This window comes from Silene latifolia, chromosome 8, assembly GCF_048544455.1.
Source record: "Silene latifolia isolate original U9 population chromosome 8, ASM4854445v1, whole genome shotgun sequence".
NCBI lineage: Eukaryota > Viridiplantae > Streptophyta > Magnoliopsida > Caryophyllales > Caryophyllaceae > Silene > Silene latifolia.
Window position 1 is genome coordinate 8022990 of NC_133533.1, and position 18439 is coordinate 8041428.

Here is an 18439-nt window from a genome sequence, read left to right on the forward strand (position 1 = left end):
TGTTGCAAGTATGGCAAGAAATCCAGTAAAGTTTGAATCCCCCAAAATCAATATGAACCAACCAGTCAATCTCTATACTTTCTGCCACCAATACTCACACCTTCAGTTCTCCTAATAATTCCACACCTCTGTTCTAAAAAAGAGACAAACTGAGAATTAAAAATGTCAATTTCCTTAACTTGTGGTAGCTTCACTCTCAACATACCCAAGCATTCTCAACATTTCAGCAGAAATTCTTCATCTTTCTGCAAATTTCAGGTGAACCCATTATCAAATTCCATTAAATTTAGCAAAATTATTAAGTTAGTTAATCCTGTTTATGCTAGTAATACTGTAACTGTAGAAAAAAGTAGCAAAGATCAGAACTTTAGAGCAAAAAAACCACAGGATGTTAATGTTTTAGTTGTTGGTTCAACTGGGTATATTGGGAAATTTGTTGTAAAAGAATTGATTAAGAGAGGGTTCAATGTGATCGCAATTGCTCGAGAAAAAAGTGGGATTAAGGGTAAATATGGGAAAGATGAGACTGTTTCACAGTTAACTGGTGCAAATGTGTGTTTTTCTGATGTTTCTGATTTGGGTGTTTTGGAAAAGAGTTTACAGGATTTGGGTATTGGCATTGATGTTGTTGTGTCATGTCTTGCGAGTCGTAGTGGCGGTATTAAGGACTCATGGTTGATTGATTACGAGGCGACTAAGAATAGTCTTGTTGCAGGAAAGAAATTTGGGGCACAGCATTTTGTGTTACTGTCTGCAATTTGTGTGCAGAAGCCTCTTTTGGAGTTTCAGCGCGCTAAATTGAAATTTGAGGCGGAATTGATTAAGGAAGCGGAGGAGGATGACGGGTTTAGTTATAGTATTGTTAGGCCTACCGCGTTTTTTAAGAGTTTAGGAGGTCAAGTTGAGCTAGTGAAAGATGGGAAACCTTATATTATGTTTGGGGATGGGAAGATGTGTGCTTGTAAACCGATTAGCGAGCCTGATTTAGCCTCGTTTATTGTTGATTCCGTCTTGGATGAAGATAAGAGGAATCGGGTTTTGCCCATTGGTGGGCCAGGGAAGGCGGTAACACCATTAGAACAAGGGGAGATGTTGTTTAGTATGCTAGGAAAAGAACCTAAGTTCATCAAAGTGCCTATTGAGATCATGGATTTCGCCATTGGTGTCCTTGATTTCGTAGCAAAGGTATTCCCTTCGCTTGAAGACGCGGTAGAGTTTGGAAAAATAGGACGGTATTATGCTGCTGAAAGTATGCTGGTTTTGGATCCTGAGACTGGTGAGTATGACGCCGATAATACTCCAAGTTACGGAAAGGATACTTTGGAAGATTTCTTTCAAAAGGTCCTTAGAGAAGGCATGGCTGGTCAAGAGTTGGGAGAGCAGGCCATATTCTAAGGTCTAAGCATTTGATTTGAATGCTCGAGTTTTGTCGAATTTGTAAAAGTATTTGCTTTTGAAGTTACGGAAATTAACTAAATAAATTCAATAGATTGTAATATCAACTAGTTTCTTATCTCAGTATAAAAATTCATAAACTGTCACCACAAATTGATTAGTTTTTCCTTTGAATCAGTCACTCTGATGTTTGCTCAATGATCCGCGGCTGGTAACAGGCGAATGCATTAACCTAGTTGTCAGGGAAGTGGGTAACAACTATCCAGTTACCCCTTGTATGTTATGTTACTCCGACGTTGTTAGCGGTGTAATAGGAGGTGGTGTGGTGGTATAGGTTGGATAGGTTAGATAAGTGTTGGTGTGGATTGTATTCAACAGTGGTGTTGAGTTCTCGTATTGAAGGGGGGTTTTTCGACTGTATCTAGTCGTGTGGTGGTGGGCTTGCGGGATGGGTTTCTAGTGAGGGGTGTCGCGGTGATTAGGAGTGGTGGGAGGGAGGTCAGGTGGTGATTGATGGTGGTTGGAGATGCAGGTGAGGTGGTGGTTGTTACTTTAAGCAGGGTTAGTGACAGTGCGGTAGGGAGGCCGAGTATATAACAAGGGCATTTTAGTCAATTATATTCCCTCTGTCCTAATAAATAGTTTACATTTGCTTTATTTTGTGAGAGGAAAATAAAGCAAATATAAACTATTAACTCATACTGGAGGGTAGTTAAATTTGGTTAATGAGACAAAAAAACAAGTAAAAATGTAAGGGATGTAAAACATGTACAAGTGTGTACATAAACTCTAGTTTTCTACAATAGGTCGTTAGCTTTATGACTCAAATTATAACTCAAATTAAAGTTGAAGCCACGAATTTCATAGACTAGTTATTGGATGGTACTCCCTTCATTCCGGTCATATGTTTACACTTCTTTTATTTTCCCCTCACAAAATAAAGAAAATGTAATAGACAACATAACAATAGATGGTAGTCCACATATTACATTTTTCTAAAAAATGATTATAACGAGCTTTAAATGTCGAATTCATTAAATTTAAGTTAAAAATATAATAGGTGGTACCGCTTAGACATTATAGACATGTTTAGAAATTCAGAATTCAAATATGCAAACACAAATGTAACCCTAAATAACTTCGTAACTAAACTAAACACATATTTAACGGATCAAAGCGGCCCTTACCACCGACTCGGCTCACCCCGTTTTTCCAGGGTCAATACTCGAGAATCTTGGCATACAACCCGTTTGTCCCGAATTCGAAATGACCCGTTAATTTAGAGTCAAAACTCGATCCAACCAATTGACATGTTTGATTAAAGAAATAAAGAATTCTATTAAAATATTATTTTTAAAATCATTAAAAATTTATTACTTTTATAACAAACACAATTAAAAATTCAACTTTATAAACTTTTATGACATTTAATAAGAAAATAATTACTAAAATAACTTAATTTTAAATAAGCATTGCATATGATTAAAATATTAATATTATATATATTTAATTTTTTTCAAAAAAAAATGTTACAATTTAAAAAAAGGTAAAAAAAGGGTAATAAATATTTTTGACCGTACAATCATACCTGACTATAAGTCATAACCCTACTCGTATTCTGACACGAAACTTGAGACCCAACTCGCCTGACTAGGTCTAGATATCCTAATTCCTAACTCAAAATAAACCGACTCGTTAAAACCCGACCCGAATATAAGTACCCAAGAATCCAAGATAACATAACGCGCAATCTCATATTCAATGCATAATAATCCCATCCCATTCCCATCGCATATCCTATCCAAATTCAATGAGCTGGAATTTTGGAGGGAGAAGTTGACAATTAACGGTTTACATTTTACCGCGTAGCGTTCTTCTTACATTCACACTTAACCGCCTTCATCAATTTATATATATAGCTTAAGCTACAGTCTTCACTTTTCACTGTTGTAATTACTCAAATTTACACTTCAAATTTACCTCTCTAAACCCTAATTAAGTTTCAATAACAAAGAACACAAATTCATTCATTCTTTGATAATCAATCATCTTCATTAAGGTATGAAATCATTCAACTTTTAGTTATTATATTTTCGTTTAATTTTGTTTTTTGATTAATTTCGCGTAATTAGGGTTTTTAATCTATGTTCAATTGGGTTTTCTGGGTATTTTGTTGATTTCTTATTGTGTTTTATTTTGAACACTTGTTAGTGATTTTTGTTAGGGTTTGTTCAATTGATTGTTAATTTCGTAAAATTAGGGTTTGGGTGTTTTTTATTAGGGTTTTTAATTTAGTTCAATTGGGTTTTATGGGTATTTTTTTAATTTGTTAGGGTTTGTTCAATTGATTGTTTATTGAGGTTTAAATTACTCCAATTTTCATATAATTAAATTAAATAATTGGAAAGCTGAAATTTTCATTGATGCATTGATTCTGTTTATTTTGTACTAATTTAATGTCATAATTTGGTAAATTGTTCTATTGATTCTCTGTGTAATTCGTAATTATGAACACTTTTCGTGCTTTCGACTCGTTTAATTTCTCAAGTTAGTTGCTTTAATACCTTCAATTGTTCTATCTTGAGTCTGATTTAGTTTCTCTGAGAATTTGTAGTTCTGAACACTACGCTTTGTTGTTGTTTTCGTCTTCGAGTCGTCTGATTGGTATTTTGTTAATTAAGGCCTTGAGGTGTGTTGAACATATAGGGTTTACTGACAGTTATACTGAAGTCTGGATGGTTTTTAGGTTTATGCTTGTTCGATATATTTATCGAGTTCATTTGGCAAATACAGTCTATGTTTCGACATATTTTCAGACGTTTCTTTTGATAAGAAAGCTTTAGTATTGTTATCTTATACCTTACTGTCACATTGTCACATTGTCAATCTTCGTTAGTAACGTTGAAATCTGAACCAATTCCAACTCTTGCAGGCAGAAAACAATGGACGTAATATGCAGAGCTAGAAATACCGACCCTTTGAAGAAGATAAAAAAGCTGCTTAAGCAGCGTACAGCTGGAACGAAGCCTAAAGTGAGTTCCCTAAAGAATGCATCAACTGAAGTGAAGCCTAAATCGAGTTCCCTGAAAAATTCATCCCTGACTGTGGTCAAGAATACACCAATTATTACTCAGAATAAGAAGCGTAAATCTGAGGCTTCATTGGAATGTCCGTTAGTGAAAAGGTCGAAGTTAGACCATTGCCAAGCCATTCTAACTAAGATTATGAAGAGTAGGTGGAGTGTACCGTTTCTTTGTCCCGTGGATCGAGATGCAAGCGGTGATTATTTTCAAGTGATTAAGCATCCCATGGATTTTGGGACGACTGAACGAAAGTTAAAACAGAATAAATACCTCAACAATGATGAGTTTGAAGCTGATGTGAGGCTTGTTTTCGCTAATGCAACTCTATATCACCCATCAACTAATTGGGTGCATATATATGCTGCCAAATTGAACAAGTTGTTCGGCATACTTTGGATGTCGGTGAAGCCAAAACTAACCAGCGATCCTATCCCGGAGAAAAACAGCCTACAAGTTGAAGTGAAAGGCCGTTTTTCCGACAACAAGATTGGCAACCTGTGTACAATTGCTGTTAAAGCTAAAGTTACCGAGGTAACTTCTCAAATGGAGGAAGAGGAGTGTCAACGAAAGAAGCACAGGGAATTGGAGCGACAGCGACAGGCTGCCCGCGCTTCCCTCGAAGAATTGGAAAGATCCATTACAGTAGATGATAATTTGGGTGCCATGCGAGAATTGGAGGTTTTGATGAGGAGCAGAATGCAAGTTGTATGCCATGGTAATGGGTTTCAATCGAAATTGGGCAGAACAAAAAGTCCATTGGAGCAACTTGGCCTGTTCATCAAACCAGAGTACCAATTGGGTTATGAAGACGATGATGATCTGTTTATTCAAGGCGTCGTTTTGGAAGATGGGGAGATAATTGATTGATACACAAGACATGCTAAGATTGCTAACTATGTAACTCAGTAACTTCATTGCATCTTTGCAAGTCATTAAGATGTACATAATTTTGGTTCTATTCTATTTGTATAGTTATGCCAGTATAATCGCCGCTTTTAACTGGTGAATTAGAGGCAAATCCATTCTTTTGTAGTTCAGATCCAGTAGGCATCAGTTCGGTGCCATGCTTTTTTGTAATGCAAAACCGTATTTTTTAGTTCTGTTGGTTATTTTACTGCAGAGCCCAAGTCTTATATAGAAATTCATTGATAAACAGTTGGAACTTGGTAGCAGCTTAATTGGTAATGTTTGAGTTTTGGCGTTCTTTAATTCCAGCTCTGAGAGCCGGAACATTATGTAATACATCTTTTCACCACTGTTAAAAAAAAAAATCCGGTTCAACAAGATCTCTTTATTTCAGTTTTTGAACAATATATAATTTGAAAACATGTCTACATACACGCATCCTCGTTTTAGGATAGACCGTCTGTATTTAAATTACGAAACTAAAGATACACCTATCAATATATGAAAATGGTAATCTGTATTTGATATGATGCAAAATTGAACATGTTTTAGGTAAATACAACACATCTATGGATAAATGAAGATATCAATTATACAGAAGCGAACTGGAGAGCATCGAGATTTGCTGGTAACAGACCAAAAATACAGCATATGGCTAGAAAGCTTTAACACAGTTCTAAATACAAAGTACTCCTATATGGTTTATACCACCTCAAAACGCGGTAACATACAATATCTTCATAAATCGGTCATGATGCAGTATCCATGCCAGATTCAATACCATATGAATCACACAGGTAATGAAACTGTGGATTGTCGAGCAAAGCTTAATAAGAGCCTCGTGAAAAAATTTACCCGCGGTTGAAATGTCAGGCTATTTACAAATATTTTCCACGATGTTCACTTTTTCTTCGTTAGGGTTTTCTTTAATCCCATGAGAATCTTCCCAAACCACATCAAGTTCATCACAGCAAGCACAGAAGGCACCACAAACACCAAAAAGTAACCAAAAGCATGCATTTGGATAACCTGTCCATTTCATTATAAGACGAGAATTAATAACGCCAGTACAAAAAGCTGATATACTAGTATATGACCGATACAATGCTAAAAGCTGATACTAGTACATGACCGACAAGAACAGAAGCCACATCTCACCCAAACTACTAGGAGTCCATGATTTAAAACCATTCGGTGTACAAGGAACTCTCGACATCTCTTTTCCGTATCTTGTTTTCATGTCTTAAAAGACTGTGAAAAAAATACATGCCGCGTGGTAGTGAAATTATTTTGACACATCTGATTATTTAGAGATAATATTAGATACTCCCTCCATCCCGGTCAATTGTTGTCCTTTGGTTTTGGCACAAAAGACCAAGGAAAGATGAGCGAGCCAATTATTAGATGACATGTGGACCAAATTGAGTATGAATGATCAAATTGTTCATCAAATGCAATCCTAAAATAGAAAGGACAATAACTGACTGAGACACCCCAAAATGGAATAGGACAACAAATGACCAGGACAGAGGGAGTAGGTTGTAAGTTTGTAACAGAATATTTTACCACAAGATCGGAAGTTACCTGATCGTAGTGCAAGTAAACATGGAAGAACATGTAAACAAAAAGCAGAATTCTTGCAACCTGCAATACACATACAACTTCAACATGTCAGGTTATAAGAATGTAGGAATCAAGAGGACATGCTGACGTATAACGGGAACAATTAGCACATTCATTTGCATAAAAGAGTGCCTTCAGGGGTAAAAATTTCTAACATATACAGAGTTCTACAAAAGCTTGTTAATTAATCTCTTCGTCCTTATCATTTGTTTACCTTTGATTAAATACCCCTCACAAAGAACAAAAGAGTTCAACAAATGATTGGGAGGGAGGGAGTTCGTAATTGAACAATCTCTTTTGAGACGGAACTTTACTAAGGGTCTCATTATCTATCAAATGATGCACCAGAGCGTATATACTCACCAACCAAGCTAGGAATATCACTATTCCGTTGATGAGATATGCAGGGGATCTTTTCAAGCCAACTGTATCAAGAAACCTGCATATTAGAAACTAGAAAGAGTAAGAAAAAAGTGAGATACATGCAACTGAAACTGGAAACACTACTAACAAAGTAACAAGCAACAACTTCCAAAGAACCAACCATCGCATATTGATTTCTGGTGTTGTTACTTCAGAGATGAGGACCATGTAAGTATAAAGTTGTCCTTCACCAGAAAACATAGCGTAGGCAACGGCAATTCCCGAGAGAGAATGATGAACCACCTGATATTCGAGGATGACATGTCAACAGGGAAAGACGTACAACACAAACAAACATCGCTTAAGATTCATAATTAAAGGTTTGATGAACTGAAGACATATAAAAAAATAAAAAAAAAAAAAAAAAAACTAAAACAAAGCCCTAAGAAGGTGAAAGCTTCATCACGTCAAAAAAATTACAGCATGAGGACGACAAGAATGCAGAGGCAGGTAACTAAAAAGAGATGACGATTTCGAGACAAACTAACTCCAACATACAGCTTGTTCTACTTTCGAGTGAATGGAAATGAAAGAAACTAAGTGGAGGGAGAAAAAAAAAAAAATAAACAACTCCAAAAATTACAGGTTAATGGAAATTGAAAGGATTCGCTTGTTTGGCTAGAAAGGTTGATTTTCATAGAAAACACGTAAAAAACTCCAAAAATTACAGGTTTCTTTCCCAATTCTGTTCAAATAGATTTACCGAATATCGGAAACTGGCTCAATTACTTTCAATTCCATCCTTTCCAGAACTAATTCTATATTAATTCTAAAAGCACAAGGACTGTAGGATGAGTACTTAAACGGTAAACCAGCTACAGAATAAGCAGGTCCCACACAGCAGTCAGCAGATTCAGAGAAAATAGCAGCTTGAGAAAAAATGAACCAGTCATAAGTTAGAAGCAAGAAAGGATAATCAGACGGATGAGTTATAGCCCGAGTGTCCCTTGCACTTATGTTAGGGGGTCGTTTTTCACTAAGGAGGTATACAGCATCGATTCATTACACCACTTGTCAGTTGTCACTACTCACTTTAAGTACTTTGCCCGTGTCCTTTAGCAATTGAAGCCAACATGCCTAAAGCCTTAAAAACTAATTCATAATATTTATACCTGAAAGACTGGTACACACAAGCGTATACACAAAAAGAGAGAAAGGGGAGACATGAGATAGTAGATAATAAAAATACTTACATATTCTATACCACCTAACGAGGGATAAAGCCATAAGATCATTGCTAGGTCTGCAATAAAGTATCCCACAGATACCTGTCACGTTTATATCAAAGTTACCACAAAAAAAAAAAAAATAAAAATAAATAAAGCTTATATAGAACAAAAGTGGACAACCATTATATATCTTGTTCACAAGTGACTTAATTTTTCAATCCTACTGCAAAATATGTAACTCTGTAGCTTCTAGCCTGCAGATCATTTTAGTTCTTCTACAATGCCAGCTGCAGATGATCTTGATTACTTGTTATCTAAGGTTTATACAAAAGTTGTTCTATGAAACTACGAGTATACGATTAAGTGAATTTCTAAAGGAATATTTTGAATTCAAAGCGCATTCACAAGATTGCATCCGTTTAACATGTGAATTATAACTAGGTGGATGCCCACTCTTCGCATCTGTATTAAACAATTGTCCTTTTGTTTATAACAATAATTGATCATTGATGACAACGCTTCATTTTTCACTTGCATCCAACACTCTCATTACACACACAGTACTTTGCACACATGCCACCCAATACCCAAGACTCCAAGAGTCTCCCTACCCCAAAAACTGAAAGAGAAATCCAATCTAGATGATTTAGGGCCGGTGTAGGACCAAGACTTGTAAAAGTTACAAGTATACAACAACACTACCAGCAAAGCCTTATTCCCAAGACAGGTCTGGGATCGACTACCAACCACGATTTATCATTCTACTCATCATCGACCCGTATCATTTTCCTTTTTAGTAACCTCCTCAACACCATATTTTCTTCAATACCAAGGAAACAAATACCGTTTTCAATACCTATATCAATGTTTACTTTGGCCTTCCCCTATCACTCACAATCTTATTTGTACCTCATTCATCAAGTCTCCTATCCAAGGCTTCATTGGTCCCTTTCCCACATGGCCAAACCACCTCAACCTATTTTTACTCATCTTATAGTCAATAGTTGCAACTCCTAATTTTCTCCATTTTAACCTTGATTCTCAACTGATCCTTTTTTACATGGTCACACATACACTACAACATCTTTGCCACAATCACTTGTTTGAATGTGACATTGTTTTACGACCCACAAATTTTCTAATATATAAAAGCTCGGGACCCAATTATCATTACTCTGCATGGTATAACCATGACTGATGAAATACCAGAAACAACTTCACCAAGGTCAGTTACTCTGAGAACCGTCAAAATTCAAGAAAATCTCTCACAATCATGCTTTAGTATTTCTGGTCGTCCGGAAAATATTACGCCACATGTAGACATTTCTGCTACAAATGACAAATTTCAGTAGTGTTTCTTAATGTAAATCCTTGTAACAACATCAAGCGAAGAAATTCATTCACAAACTAACAGCTAATGTTATGTAAGAATCGACTTGAAAATTAAACGGGAGCTACCAATAGACAAAAAGGTTTTGTACTTACTCCTAGTGTAAAAGTGGAAAGTGTTGAGTTACGGAAAGTAATAGCGCCAGTTGTCTGATAATCGGCATATAGATCAGACCAATAAACGAAGTACAATGACATAGCTGCAATGAAAAAGGCGTGCACTGTTGACATGCCGCTGCAGAACCATTAAAGACGCAATCAAAATATCGCACAGAAAAAACTTAACCACCTAAACAAAATCGAAATCAACAAAGACAATAGACAAAGCAATGACCAACCGATTGTTCCATTCAATCCTTTGCAATCTGTTAAGGCCAGAATAACACTTGTTGAAGTACAGGGCACTCAACAACTGAGTAAGATCATAAATCTACAAAAGAATCAATAACCACTTGTTACAAACACAAAAAAAGGAACATACAACCAGTACCAGCGGTGGATCTAGGGGGACTAGCAGGGGACGGTCACGACCGCCCCCCTGAACCAATGGAAAGTTTAATACTTTTAGTTAAAATTTTCGATCTTTTCCTGAATTACCTTTACTACTTTATTAGTAATTCACCCATTCCAGTCCCACCCTGAAAATTTCCGCCCCTAACGGCAAATCCTGGCTCCACCACTAAGACCTCTAAACATAACATAAGTTACTGCTGTAAATGCAGAATTTGTTGACATACCAGTCTACAGATAACAATGCCAGTAATGATAGCAGTGTAAGGAACAGCAGTATCAGCTAACAAGTGATTCTTGAGTAAATTCTCAGCTTGATGTTGGTAAGACTTCATAGTCATAACAGTATGCTTTGAAACTGCCATTTCATTTGACTTAATCCCCCAAATCTTGCTATAATCACAATATACTAATTACAATCTCAAACACATTGCATTCAACTTCCTGAAACATTGCCAACAACCAACAATTAGTCTCCCTTAAGACGGAAATATCCGTGTTTTGCTTTTTGTCTTACCTATCTACATGACCCGTTTTCCAGTTAAAACCGACACCATCGTCTTAAATAAGAATTTGTGAACAAATAAAGGGTTTTCAGAAATCTAGAAAATAATTTAACCCTTTTCATATTACAGCATAACTAATAAGAAATCAAGCTAAAACAGTAAAAAGGAGGGATTTTTACCAGGTGGGTAGATCTGAAATCTGATTATATTAGCTGAAAAAGATGAAATTTTGATTAGATTGACTAAATCCTTGGTATTGCATCAAGATTAGTGAATAATAATGTAGCAAATGTATAAGAATTGATTCAAGTACTTACCAGCTGATTAATGTCGTAGGATTTGAGCTATAAACAGTAAATTGAGGAGGAGATAAACTTGAAATATAATGGTGAAATGATGAATTTTTGAGGTTGTATTTCTCTGAGTAATGAGTGCTGCAGAAAATCGTAGTTAAATTTTGAGCTTTAGTCAACTAACAATATTGTTTTTCTACTGCTACGGTAAATTTGTGAATTTGGAGCAAAAAGGCTACTCATACACGAGGTGTATGAAAATCTCATACACGACCAATTAAATTGCGCCATGTGGCAAACTAGAGTGAATCATATGTAGTTAAATAAGGGTTATATTAGTAATTACACATATGTAGTTAACTTGCTAACCACATATAGTTAACTATATTTAGGGTAATTTTTAATTTCCTTTGTTTTACATATTATGATTTATTATTATTATTGTTGTTTTTAACGTTTATTATTATTATTATTATTATTATTATTATTATTATTATTATTATTATTATTATTATTATTATTATTTATTTATTTATTTTCGACCTCTTCATCAGAATTTTTGAGGTTGTATTTCTCTGAGTAATGAGTGCTGCAGAAAATCGTAGTTAAATTTTGAGCTTTAGTCAACTAACAATATTGTTTTTCTACTGCTACGGTAAATTTGTGAATTTGGAGCTTTATGAACTTTATGATTACGAATTTACGATGGATAGATGTGCTGGAGGTGCTCGATTTGATCATTGAAGTTTATACTTACTCTCGATGAATTCTAAGTTTACTTTATACATTTGTTTTTTTTGGTCTGTCTTTTATGTTTTATATAAGAAATTGTATTTAAAATTTTCTTAACTTTTGAGTAGTGAACGAAAAACAAACAAATGTAAAGAATTTAATGGAACGAATAAAGTATACTCTACTAGTGAATAAATGATCAATCAACCTCTTACCTCCCTTGACTTGATGGTTGAGTAAAGAGATTACCGGCTCACATCTCGACTTCTCTTATATATTTTTTCAAGATCGACACTTGTAAATGCAATGTTTTTTTTGCTTTTCATGTTAGATAAGGAGATACGACTTTATGATAACTGATAAATTTTTCTTTTAAAAAAAAAGGCCTTAAGGAAGTTTTCAATGGACCATCTTCGATATTGACCTGCATAGCCGCATAGGCCATAGCCGGTGATCTCTATTGACCGGTAAACGGAAAGAAGTATATCATGACTCTCAACTACTATCCACAATAAATATGATCAATTCCAATTTAAATTAATTAGGACTTAGAAAGTACGATAATATGAATCATAAATTCATGATATACCGAATTGCCCAGCTACAATAGGTGGTATAGCATTGAAACTCAAAATAACATGATATACCAAATTTGCCCATTAATATAAGTCAAGATATATTAGCGAAATTATTTTAATAAAATAAAATAATAAAATAACACTTTTTTTACCAAACAAATTAGATAAATTGGATAAAATTTGACAATAGTCAAATTAAGTTCCACCACAAAAAGTGCCACCATAAATAGCCATTTACCCTCCAAAAACTCCCAAATTAAAAACACCACCAATATAAAACTTGTTTCCTTCAATTTTTCACCACTTTTACCTTTTTTTCTTGAATAAAACTCAACATTTTTCACCATTTTTTTAATTAATCACACCATCATCTCTCTCTCTCCTCATTCTCCTACCATTACAGCTGATTGAGGAGAGAGAAAATATATAATTCGGTGTTAATTACTTCTTAATCACGTTTCAAATCTTAGATCTTCGGAAAAAAGGAAGCTTAATCAATCAATTCGACATTGTTATCAGGTATTTTTTTAGTTCTTCGAATTCTTGATTGTTTCGATGATTCGTCGTCGTTATTGTGATTGAATTATTAGTATTTAGTGTTAATTATTTATTGAGGAAATTCAGTATAATTTGAATATAGTGTAATGTACACTTTCCGTCTCGGTTATTTGTTTACCTTTTATATTCATTGTGAGAGTATTTTGATTCAAGGTAAACAAATGATTGAGACGGAGGGAGTAGTATTTTTGATTCGACTTCTGGTTTTCTTGAATATAGTATAATGTACTCTTTCCGTCTCGGTTATTAGTTATAGACTTATAGTTATGATAAGAACAGATTGTTTTGTTATCGTGATTTGTGATTTGTGGAATGCAATGATTTACGTATGTAGCATTTGTTGATTAGAATTTTCCGTAATTATTGTGAAAACCGCATTAGAGTCATGTAAGTAGCATTAGTTGATTAGAATTTGTGGTAATTATTGTCAAATGCCGTCTTAGAGCGATGTATGTAGCATTGGTTGATTAGAAATTTCGGTAATTATGTGAAAACTGTATTAGTCATGTAAGTAGCAATAGTTGATTAGAATTTGTGGTAATTATTGTGAAATACTGTCTTAGAGCGATGTATGTAGCATTGGTTGATTAGAATTTGCGGTAATTATTGCAGTAAGTGGATTATACATCTGATGTAGTACATCAGATGTTATAGTTTTTGAGCATTAATATAAAGTTTTTGAGTTTTAATCTAAAATTTTTGAGTTTTATTTTAAAGTTTTTGAGTTTATTTACTTAAACTTTAATCTCAAAAAGTTACATTATAACTCAAAAAAATTACATATAAGCTCAAAAAGATTTGATTTTTGACATCATAAAACTAAAATGTAATTTATAAACTCTATAATACTCGAAAAAAATACACAAAAACTCAAAAAGTCATTAAATATGATGTAGTACATCCGATGTACAATCCTTTTTCTCTAATTATTGTGAAAGACCGTCTAAGAGTGAGAGACCGTTCTTAACTTCTTATACATATAAAACAATTCATATATTAATAGTTTTAAATGTGTGTTTAACCGTCTTATTATATAATTTGTGTAAATTTCAACAGTACCATTAACGTGAAGTTTAGTTATGCTCTGCATTTCACAATGACTTGTCAATGAGATGGCGAGATGCTGTCAATTTTTGTATGACTTTTTGGTTAAAATATATATTTTTCCACACCAGGGGCCCTCACTACATTTCATGTTCAATGGTGTCGATTTCTTCAAAAACGGTCTCACATTAATATGATTAGTCTTATAATAATCTTGTTTTGAGACTGCAAAGAGTCAATTGGATTCTGTTGTTAGTAACCCTTTTTCAGTCAATTGGCTAAGAGTTGACTCTTAAGTGTCTAATGAGATGGATTTCTGATTGATTACTATTTCGCGTTTTTCTAATGCGTTTGTTATGCATGTATCAGATAAAAAGCATGGTGGTCAAGTTTACTGTGGACCTTAATAAGCCACTGGTTAGCCAGGTAACACCAGAAGCTGAGCTTTCTATAGGCATGCCATTTTCTCGAATCATTCATTGTATATGCTTTATTTTTCAGCCTTTTACCCTGGGAGACTTACCAGCGTTTTCTATATATATCTAAGGATGGCATCCCCGTTTAAGGATTTAGATGTAGTTCTTTTTTCCCCTGTTCTGAGAGCGCATATGATCTCCATCATTTACACTTATGTTTTTCACCGCTGTTTGCCACTTTTGGGTTTCCTAGATTTTGTTCATATCCGTATTCCTTGTCCCGTACTTTTTGGTTCTCTATAATTTTAGTTTTAACCATAAAAATTCTTGTAGGTTGGGCATCTTGGAGAAGCTTATGATGAATGGGTTCATCAGCCAATAATCAGTAAGGAAGGCCCTCGATTTTTTGGAAATGACTATATGGAGGCAAGTTTTTTTTTTAATCACATATGTATTTATCTATATTTCATCTGGTCATCGCTTGTCTTGCACTCTTACTTTAACGGCTTCAAGTTCAACCTAGAAAGTACCTTGAGTTGCTGCATTTTTCGGTATTCTCTCAAACAACTGTTACAGTTAATCTGCAGTCCTGGACTCCTGGTCATGTACGAGTTGATTAAGCTGTCAAAGCAGTCGTTTCCTGGTGTTACTCATTGATCAAGATTCACGAGTCACGAGCTGCATGACAATAGTTCATTAAGAATATCAACTTAGGGATTTGGGTTGTAGTTATTGTTACTTTGTTGTGTTATATTTTACTGAGAAAATACTGTCAGGCTCAAATCTTTGGGAAATACTCCGTATAAATAAATCAGCGTTTACCATTTGCATTATAGGTTATAGGTATATAACAAATTTAGTCACGAGGGCATGTTTCATGGTGGCTAGTTTGCAACGTAAGTCTTGTGTACCTCCCATCAATGAACTCTCAGCTAATATCCGCATGCCACCATGTTACTCCTGCATTGAATTTTCACCTATGTCTCCAGGAAACACACAACACTTTGTTAGATGGTTGACTATTACTTATATCCGCTTTGGATTGCAATAATAGGGAGGTTTCTTATATTTGAACTTGAGGCCTAGTGTGCTTGGTTCAAGACTCAAGAGCCTCTTTGGAGGCACACAGGTTACTTGTAGAGAATAAACAAATCACAAGTCACTGGTTTCGTTAGTTAAACTTTTCTCATCTCTGCTTCTCCATTGTACTACTATAAAGTTTTGCCAGCTTCATTGTTCAGTAAATGCATACCTGAGTATTTTCATCATGAAGAAAATCTTAAAGTGCGCAAGATGTTTGGTACACTTTCGTTACTTTTTCTAATTATTTTCAATATGGAACAGATGTTTACGCGCACAAGGTGGTGGGTAATTCCACTGGTTTGGTTACCAGTTATTTCCTGTCTAGTCCTCTTGTCTATCCAGAGGGGCCTTGCACCTGCTGAAACAGCAATAGCTGCGGTTTCTGGCATCTTCATCTGGACTCTGATGGAGTACAGTTTGCACAGATTTCTCTTTCATATGAAAACAGAAAGTTATTGGTTAGATTTCTCTCCTCTTTTTTCCCAAAAACGTATATTTCAGGTTGATGGTCATTTGTGGGGCTTGTAGTTTCTATCCTAGCTCGACTTAGTTTGGGTTCGAGTTGATTTGGGTATAAAATTATAATCATTATATCATCTCCAAAGATTGATCTCCTAGATGGTGATCAGGAAATTCTAATTATAAAGTCTCAAGGTTTTACTATCAGTGATCTCCATTAGTATCTGCTTTATGAGTAAATTACAATTGTCTGGTAACTAGAATCAATTTGCTCTCTCCCCCATCATTGTTTTACTTAGTTCCACCGCTATGTGCCTCATATATGAAATTTTGTCAATTAACACAGCCATCAACTTGGATACTAATGAGTAGGGCAGGGGACAATTATAGTGGATGTATAACTCGAATTTTGTTAGACATAAATGTTCAAATTTGGGAGAGGGAGACAGATTTTTGGGTTACAGGGATCAGCAAGAAATTGTTAGTGGGATTTCACTAGAGAGTAGATTCCTTAGGGAGGGAAAAGAAGGCGTGTAATTATAAGTTTACCTTGACTTTTGTATTATGTTTCACTCCCCTTTGTTTTTCACATCTCCTTTTCTATATTTTCGCATTTTGATGTGTGCCCATGGACGGTTCTAAAGGATGATTCATGTCAACCGACCCCAAATCATTTTGTGATTAAGGCTCTGATGTTGTTGTCTCATTCAGTTATAGGGAGTGCACATTTTGTAGATAGCAGCGGTAAACATTAGTAGTCTTCCTTTTTCATAGCCCTACTGACTCATGATTGAGTTTCTGCTAAGGCCGTTGAACTTTCTGCTGTAGGGCAAACACATTTCACTATCTTCTTCATGGTTGCCATCACAAACACCCTATGGATTCATTGCGACTCGTCTTCCCTCCAGTGGCAACTGCAATCCTTTGTGTACCCGTATGTAATCTGCCTCTGTGATGCCAATTTTTATGATGTTTCTTTTTTTTTTTTTTTTTTTTTTTTGCCACTCATGACTCATTGGTTTTATAATAAACTAAAAAAGAAAAGTGCAAGAAGGAAAATGTATCGAGAATTGAGATGTAGTTACATACCTGATCTTCGTCATTCTGACTTTTTTTTTTTCCGGCCAGTTTTGGAGTTTTTTCAGGGTTTTGTCAACTCCGAGTGTCACCCCTGCTCTATTTGGCGGTGTGTTAATGGGATACGTGATGTATGATCTAACTCATTACTATCTACACCACGGTCAGCCATCCACCGGAGTTTCTAAAAAGCTAAAGGTAACAATTTCTCTTAGAAGAACAAATGTGTCGTGAATATGCTGGCTCGTGTTTCTGATACTTTGATACCATGACAGAGTTACCACTTGAACCACCATTTCCGACTCCAAACTATGGGATTTGGAATTACCTCCTCTTTCTGGGATATTGTATTTGGAACGAAACCTCCACCCAAAGCTACCGAGAAAAGTGGATGATATACACACATATGGCGCTGCTTTCAAATATTTGGTGAAGGCTGTAAGGAGCTGCTGAACTCTTAGTTCAATGACCTGGCATTATGTGTAACTAATCGTTTTCCTTATCTTTGTACCGGTGTCTGTCTAATTGCTTTCTCGGCCGCCTTGATTTTGTAAGGAGTATGATGACTGTGATTACCTATAGTTGATTGTTGAGTACATATGTGATTGTTATGCTAGTGGTGTTGAAATTGCATCTTTGGTGACATAATATTTCATTGGTGGAGCTTAATTTTTTCCGCTTTTAATTGGGAGATGCAAAAAGTAAATCTCGAGATATTCATCATACACTAAATGCAGGTTCATGTAGAATTTGAGATGAATCTGACTGACTGCAACTGGAGTTGAACATGCCTCTACGGGGTGTCGAAGGTAGAGATGACATTGAGTTGGTATTGAATTGGATTCTATTTGGCCAAAATCTAAATTTGTGAGGTTAACTTATACGAAGTATCAAAATTTGGCTTCGATCCTTAGTGTTTTTTTTTGGTAACGAGGAACATCTCTCATTAGTAGCCTAGGGCGATACATCTTTGAAAGACCAATCCCGAGAGATACGCGACAACACGGTAAGCCGACACTTTTAACAGACCCTGAAGGTCCCCGTGCAATAACTGCATGCTGTACATGCAGAGAGTCGAACCCGGGACCTCGTAATTCATGCCATTGCATACTTTGAGGATGACCTGCGCTCCACTACAAATATTAGTGAAAGTTTATTGTTGATATTCGTCATTTTTGCTAGTGGAGGGAAACTA

At 35.3% G+C, this 18439-nt stretch overlaps 4 protein-coding genes across 4 annotated transcripts; 3 read left to right on the forward strand and 1 right to left on the reverse strand.

Moving 5' to 3' along the window:
• The first annotated feature begins 32 nt into the window (after positions 1-32).
• Positions 33-1548, forward strand: LOC141596245 (divinyl chlorophyllide a 8-vinyl-reductase, chloroplastic). Its single transcript, XM_074416344.1, has one exon. The coding sequence runs from the start codon at positions 163-165 to the stop codon at positions 1393-1395; it is 1233 nt and encodes a 410-aa protein (XP_074272445.1). The 5' UTR covers positions 33-162; the 3' UTR covers positions 1396-1548.
• Positions 1549-3337: 1789 nt separating this feature from the next.
• Positions 3338-5461, forward strand: LOC141596246 (uncharacterized). Its single transcript, XM_074416345.1, has 2 exons — positions 3338-3454; positions 4328-5461. The coding sequence occupies exon 2, from the start codon at positions 4338-4340 to the stop codon at positions 5343-5345; it is 1008 nt and encodes a 335-aa protein (XP_074272446.1). The 5' UTR covers positions 3338-3454; positions 4328-4337; the 3' UTR covers positions 5346-5461.
• A 423-nt stretch (positions 5462-5884) lies between these two features.
• On the reverse strand, positions 5885-11490 carry LOC141596264 (uncharacterized). Its single transcript, XM_074416370.1, has 10 exons — positions 11322-11490; positions 11184-11216; positions 10726-10942; positions 10327-10418; positions 10085-10223; positions 8624-8698; positions 7552-7673; positions 7371-7446; positions 6969-7028; positions 5885-6413 (listed from the first exon to the last, which is right to left on the reverse strand). Exons 3-10 carry the CDS (start codon positions 10861-10863, stop codon positions 6285-6287), a joined length of 831 nt encoding a protein of 276 aa, XP_074272471.1. The 5' UTR covers positions 10864-10942; positions 11184-11216; positions 11322-11490; the 3' UTR covers positions 5885-6284.
• Positions 11491-12860: 1370 nt separating this feature from the next.
• On the forward strand, positions 12861-17913 carry LOC141596265 (dihydroceramide fatty acyl 2-hydroxylase FAH1-like). The gene is made up of 7 exons (XM_074416371.1): positions 12861-13126; positions 14579-14635; positions 14959-15051; positions 15970-16166; positions 16996-17101; positions 17296-17442; positions 17520-17913. Exons 2-7 carry the CDS (start codon positions 14588-14590, stop codon positions 17637-17639), a joined length of 711 nt encoding a protein of 236 aa, XP_074272472.1. The 5' UTR covers positions 12861-13126; positions 14579-14587; the 3' UTR covers positions 17640-17913.
• The last annotated feature ends 526 nt before the right edge of the window (positions 17914-18439 follow it).

What these genes read in the sequence shown, in the direction of transcription:
- LOC141596246 (XM_074416345.1), top strand. Translation starts at nt 4,338, where the DNA reads ATGGACGTAATATGCAGAGCTAGAAATACCGACCCTTTGAAGAAGATA.
- LOC141596264 (XM_074416370.1), bottom strand. Translation starts at nt 10,863, where the DNA reads ATGGCAGTTTCAAAGCATACTGTTATGACTATGAAGTCTTACCAACAT. An exon ending in GCATTGTTATCTGTAGACTG is followed by an intron (nt 10,419 to 10,725) that starts GTATGTCAACAA and finishes ATTCTTTTGTAG; the next exon opens with ATTTATGATCTTACTCAGTT. An exon ending in AGGATTGAATGGAACAATCG is followed by an intron (nt 10,224 to 10,326) that starts GTTGGTCATTGC and finishes ATGGTTCTGCAG; the next exon opens with CGGCATGTCAACAGTGCACG.
- LOC141596245 (XM_074416344.1), top strand. Translation starts at nt 163, where the DNA reads ATGTCAATTTCCTTAACTTGTGGTAGCTTCACTCTCAACATACCCAAG.
- LOC141596265 (XM_074416371.1), top strand. Translation starts at nt 14,588, where the DNA reads ATGGTGGTCAAGTTTACTGTGGACCTTAATAAGCCACTGGTTAGCCAG. An exon ending in TTGGAAATGACTATATGGAG is followed by an intron (nt 15,052 to 15,969) that starts GCAAGTTTTTTT and finishes AATATGGAACAG; the next exon opens with ATGTTTACGCGCACAAGGTG. An exon ending in CTGCAATCCTTTGTGTACCC is followed by an intron (nt 17,102 to 17,295) that starts GTATGTAATCTG and finishes TTTTCCGGCCAG; the next exon opens with TTTTGGAGTTTTTTCAGGGT.